We start from the raw sequence: 6,000 nt of genomic DNA, 5'->3' as shown, positions 1-6,000 counted from the left end.
TTGAAACATCTTTTTACCATTCTTTGGGTAGGGGTCCCTTGTGAAACGCAGACGTTTTAAATTTTAATAAGGGTCATTTGTTTTGACTTTTGATATGTCTAAGGAGCTGTTTTCCTTATATTTCCTTTCAGAGTTTTGTAGTTGTAGCTTTTACATCGTATGAGTTGGCTTTGGCGAATGGTGTGAGGCAGCAGTTCATCTTGGCTCCCTTTGATGTGAACATCCAATGGGGCAAGTACCTTTTACTGACAGGATTCTTTTCTCATGCAATGGCCTTGGCATCCTACTGAAAACCAAGCATCCATGACTTCAGGATTATTTATGGACTCTCAATTATATTCAATTGGTCTGTGTGTTAATTACTCTTCCACACAGTACTATGTTGTCTTGATTACAGTCATGTTTTAAATTCTGAAGTAAGAAAAGTGAATGTTATACCTTGTCATTTTTCAGAATCACTATGACCATTCTGTTTCCCCTGCATTTTCATAATTTTAGAATCTTCATGTCAGTTTCTGAGAAAAGGGAAGAAAAAAAAAACAAGGAAAAGGAAAACTGGGATTTAAAATTTTTTTCTCAGTTCATTACTGCTTATTTTAATTTTTGTTTTTTGTTATAATTTTTTTAGATTACATCTGATTGTTATCCCCTCATTTGTATCTTCCCGTTCCCACCCTCCCTCCCTCTTCTTCCCTATTCCCCTCCCCTAACCCTGTGACAGAAGGGGACCTCCTCCCCCACCATATAACCACAGCCTATCAGTCTCATCTAGACAGCCTGCTTCCCCTTCCTCTGAGTGCCCCCAGGCCTCCCCACCAAGGGGAAGTGATCAAATTGGGGCCACCAGAGTTCATGTCAGAGGCAGTCCCTGCTCTCCCTACAACCGTGGAGAATGAGCTATCCATGGGCTAGATCTGAACAGGGACTGTAGATTTACTGCATGCATAGTCCTTGGTTGGTAGAACAGTTTGTGCAGGCCCTCAGGTGCAGATCTGCCAGCCTTGATGGTCTCCCTGTGGGGCTTCTGAAGCCTCTGGGTCCTTCCATCCCCCCATTCTTCCATAACACTCTCCTTGCTCCACCTGGAGTCCAGCAGTGAGTCCCAGCATCTCTCCTGAGCTCCGCTGGGTGAAGACTCTCAGAGGACATCTATGTTGGGCTAATATCCACTTATAAGTGAGTATATACCATGAGTATCTTTCAGGGCCTGGGTTACCTCACTCAGGATGATCATTTCTAGTTTCATCCATTTGTCTGCACATTTCAAGATTTCCTTGTTTTTAATAGCTGAGTAGTATCCCGCTGTGTAAATGTACCACAGTTTCTTTATCCAGTCTTCAGTTGAGGAACATCTAGGTTGTTTCCAGATTCTGGCTATTACGAATAAGGCTGCTATGAACATAGTTGAGCAAATGTCCTTGTTGTAGGGTGGGGCATCTTTCAGGTATATGCTCAGGAGCTGGGTCTTGAGGCAGCCCTATTCCAAATTTTCTGAGAAAGTGGCAGATTGATTTCCAGATTGTACAAGTTTGCACTCCCAACAGCAATGGAAGAATGAAAACTGGGATTTTGAAAAGGATCATATTCAATCTGTAGACTGTTGTGTGGACGACTACCATTTTAACATTTTTATATACCAACCTATGAATACAGTATTTTACATTTACATTTTACATTCCCCTAATTAATGATGTCTTGGTATGGTGCTAATTTTGGTTGTCACCTGGACACACTTGGAAGAGAGCCTCAATTGTATTTGCCTGTGCGTATGTCAGTGGGGGCATCTTTTTGTTAATTGATGTAGGTGGGCTCAGCAGACTGAGGGCAGTCTGAGCCAGGGAGTGGGCCTGAATTGTACCCAAACGGTAGCTAAATGTGAACCTGTTAGCAAGCCAATAAGAAGTGTTCTCCAAACGTTCCTCAGTTCCTGCCTCCAGGTTCCTGGCTTCCCTCAATTGATGTGTTGTGACCTGTTACCCCTTATCCCCAATTTATGACAGTATTAAAACAATACAAATTTAGCACAAACTTCATGTTTTGAATTAAAAACCTCCTTACCTGTGTTACTGATGTTACTACTGTGCTACAATGTAGCAGTATCAAGGCCCCAGTTCGAGTACCCACATACCCAGGAAGGTGAAAACCTAGCACTGCACAGTGCCTGTGTTGCTAAGCTGTGTTTCTCAGTAGGTGAGATGTCCTAAGTTCACTTTCTGACTTATAATATTGCCAGCTTATGATGAGATTTAAAGGATTTTTGCTTCATTGTAATTCAAAGTACATCTGTATTAAAATTTTTTTAAACATCTTTGAAAGGTGTTCAGTTTTATAGGACAAATATTAGGCCTTTAGTTTACTTTATTCCTAGAAATTTTAATTTTTTGATGCTATTATATGTGGACTTTTAATAATTTCATTTTGTTAGTGCTAGAGGTAGGATTGGTTTTGTGAATTTTTATATCATTTCCTTTTTGTTAAATATTGCAAACAAATGTCAAAATATATTTCTGTAGAGTTGTTCTTATGACCTTGTAATAACATGGAGGGCCTTGTCAACTTAAAACAAGCAAAGCAGCTTCAAGGAACCATTGGATCAAATCTTTGTAAACATCCCTAGGTATTTCAGGGCTATAAATCTCTACAAGAGAAACTTCAGGGCAAGTTATACATTGGCATCAGAAATTCCCCCCACACCTTCAAATGGAAGAGTTTCCACTTACCAAGAGTGTGCTGATTTCATGGCTTCTCTTCAATCCCCGATTTTATATTTAATTATTATTTTTTGATATGTGAAAGACAGGTCGTACTGGTTGGTATCTTGTTTGCATCTTGATTCCCAGGAAGATCAAAATTCTAAACCAGTGGTGTTTATTTGCATTTAAATTTTTTAAAATGTAAATTGCCTGTTAGCTCTCTTAGCTCCTGGTTAAGCTTTTCTGTGTTCCTTCTGTAAGAGTTGTGTTATTAAAGGCATTAGTCACACAAATACACTTTCTCCCGCCTTTGTTTCACTTTTCATTGGTTAAGGTGCTATCTGCCACTTAAGTTTTCAGCCGGCCTTTACAACTTTATGTTGGGTACATGAATTCCTTTCCCTTCTACCATCCTTTTGAAGAACAAACAGAAGATTAAATAGGTCACATAACCAGCATTTTATAAACATATCAGTAAGCTCTCTCTCCTTCAGCTCAGTCCATTTGAGCTTTTTCTTTTCTTTTCTTTTCTTTCTTTCTTTTTTTTTTTTTTTTTTTTAATATTTCAAGACAGGGTTTCTCTGTGTAGTCCTGTCCTGGAACTCTCTCTATAGTCCAGGCTGGCCTTGAACTCACAGAGATCCGCCTGCCTCTGCCATGTGCCACCAATGTTGGGTTCATTTGAGTTTTTATAGCAGAGTAACACAAAGGTGGGTAGCCTGCAAACACAAAGTTACTGTAGCTAGTGAAATCAAGAACAACGTTAAGCAGATTTCCTGAGTGGTGGGGGCTGATTCCTGGTTTGGACACAGCAGTCTTTTCACTGTGGCAAGTGCTAGCCAACACACTCTGGTCTCTTATTTTTCATTCATTTTGGTTTTTTGAGATGGCGTATTGTTATGTGGCCCAGGCTGACCTTCAGCAGCTGATCCACCTGCCTCAGCCTAACATAGCGCTGCATTGCAGGTGCGTCCCATCATGCCTACCTTGTGGCTCGTACACCAGGGCACTGATGACATTCCCACGACGTGCTTACCTGATCATTCCCTGCATATAAATCTGTACAAGTGGAATGATCGAAGCAAATCGTATCATACATACTAGAAACACTTACCAAGAAACGCAAACTTCCTTATTAACTATAACCATCACGGCTGACCGCAGAGTTTCAGACTATGAGTTCTGGGGGAGGTGCAGAGATAATCATACCGTAGCACTTCTCAAGGGTGCCGTTTCGTTCTCACCTCTGTGTCCAGGCAGAGTGGCGGTCTCATGTATTGCCTCTCTCCCCCGCGCCCCCCCCCACCCCTCTAGCCTTCAAAGCTTTAGCCCTGTTCCACCTGGGATACTTAAAGCCCTTGAGCATGCTGGTTCCGCCCCCCCCCCCCCCCCCCGCCTCAATGGCATCTCCCCTTATAGCTTAGAGGGCATATTGTGGACTCAGTGTTGGAGGGTGACTAAGCCTCAGCCTTGAGGGAGTAGTACTCGGACATCTAAAGGATTCCCCCAAGGTACCTTTTCAAGCCTGCTAACCACAGAGCGCACCGTGGTTTGGATGTGTGCTTCTCACCACTGCTAATTCAGGGAAATATCTTAATTCCAGGCTCAGCATGTAGCTGTAGAGTACAAAATAGACGAATCGATGCTCATCTGGGAACTGGAAACATCTTTGACAAAAGTTCTACAGGTAGAGGCAGTTTCCTGCGGGCTTCTCAGAAGCCTGAGTATTCGGGAAGCGCACAGGTTTGATTTCTGACCTGGGCAATCCCAGGATCCCCCGCTGGTGTTCCTAGCTTTGGAGAGCAGGGTGGGGGTGGGGAATGGGGGTGGGAGGGGGCTGTTGTAGCCAGCACTGTCCATGCCTGATGGTTCCTGATCCCACCAGCGCCAGCCGCAGTACCAGCAGCAGGTTCAGCGACCCCGGAGCCGCGCCCACGCAGCCGGATCAGCGCGTGGACAGAGGGGCGCGGCTCCGGGCGCCGCCCACACCCGGGGCTGCCCTGGCGCTAGGAGAGTAGCAGCCTCCTGCTCCGCTGTGCCACGCTGTGCACAGGCAGGAGACCTAGCACCACGGGATGGCGGTGGCTCAGGGCTGGCCACCGTGGTCCTCGCCGCCTCTGCTCACGCTGTGGCTGCTGCTTCTGAGGACGTCTCCCTGCTGGAGCCTGGTGGCTCAGGACGCTCAGGCGGCCGCGCTCAGCCTGCATCCACCCTACTTCAACCTGGCTCAGGCAGCAAAGATCTGGGCCACTGCTACCTGCGGGGAGCGGGGCCCAGATGTGGCAAAGCCGCATCCTGAGCTATACTGCAAATTGGTGGGCGGCCCCACCGCACAAGGCAGCGGTCACACTATCCAGGTATGGTCCCTATGGGTAGCAGAGATTGGGTTGAAAGTGGTGACTGGACTTCCAGATGGGCCAGTCACTGTGGCAAAAAGATGGGTCTTCTTTTCCTCAGTCGAGCAAATGACTTTAAGTGACAGGGACTGGGTTGTCCCAAGGTCAGACTGGCTGGAGACCCTGTGACCTGGGCACAATGCTCCTGCAGGGTACGAGCCCATGAGAGCAGCTCCCTGGCCACATGCCACCCTAGGTGGGTGGGGTGAGCAAAGCGAGGGTGAGTGAAAGCTGTGTTCGGGTTCCAGCTTGTAGAAGAGGAAGTCCGAGGCTTTGTTCCAAATGCCCATCAACCCAATGGCACTCTGCCAGCCCAGGACTGACCCTGGGCGTTGGTGGCGGCTGTGTTGCCGGACTTTTCGTTTTTGCAATCTTATGCCTAAGAGACTTCGGTAGTATTTCTTGTTATATCCGTAATCCCTCTTCACTCTCAATAAAAGGATACGTCTAATGAGCCAGCACGCAGTTCCAGGGGCCAATGAGACCCGCAGTGGGCAGAAACACTCCGGCGGGGAACACCTGGTGGAGAGGAAGGTGCTTGCGGTTGGTCTCGCTGAAATCTGCGCTTGGTGCTGTGCCAGGCCCTCACACCAGAGCCTCATCTCCGGCTAGGAGATGCTCAAAGGAGAAGGCTATGAAACGTTTTTACCCTAGAATGGGCCCGAGCTTTAGAATCCAAACTCTCTACTCCTGGAAGCGCTGCTGAGGACAGGAAGAGTTGCTGAAGAGGGAGTAATTTTGGAGCTTAGAGTGTTAGTGTGTTGGACAGTCCTGACTGGCAGGTATAAACGACAGGTAGTTGAACATGCCATTTTGTAGACACAAATTTACTTACAAATTATATGAATGTGTGAGCATACTAATATACTGTGCATATTTCACTACATGGAAAGAAAAAATAGAAAAGATAA

The 6,000-nt window shown here is 45.9% G+C and overlaps 1 protein-coding gene across 1 annotated transcript in view; it reads left to right on the top strand.

Moving 5' to 3' along the window:
- The first annotated feature begins 4,690 nt into the window (after positions 1 to 4,690).
- LAMA3 (laminin subunit alpha 3) overlaps positions 4,691 to 6,000 on the top strand; it is a 226,015-nt gene continuing 224,705 nt past the window's right edge. The window contains exon 1 of the mRNA XM_084779751.1: positions 4,691 to 5,050. Coding sequence (XP_084635877.1) covers positions 4,769 to 5,050 — 282 coding nt within the window. The 5' untranslated portion in view covers positions 4,691 to 4,768. The remainder of the gene's footprint in view (positions 5,051 to 6,000) is intronic.

Source organism: Acomys minous, assembly GCF_964271855.1.
Source record: "Acomys minous genome assembly, chromosome: 4".
Classification (NCBI taxonomy): Eukaryota; Metazoa; Chordata; class Mammalia; order Rodentia; family Muridae; genus Acomys; species Acomys minous.
The sequence above is the reverse complement of the archived record's forward strand: the minus strand, read 5'-3'. Positions and strand labels throughout refer to the sequence as shown.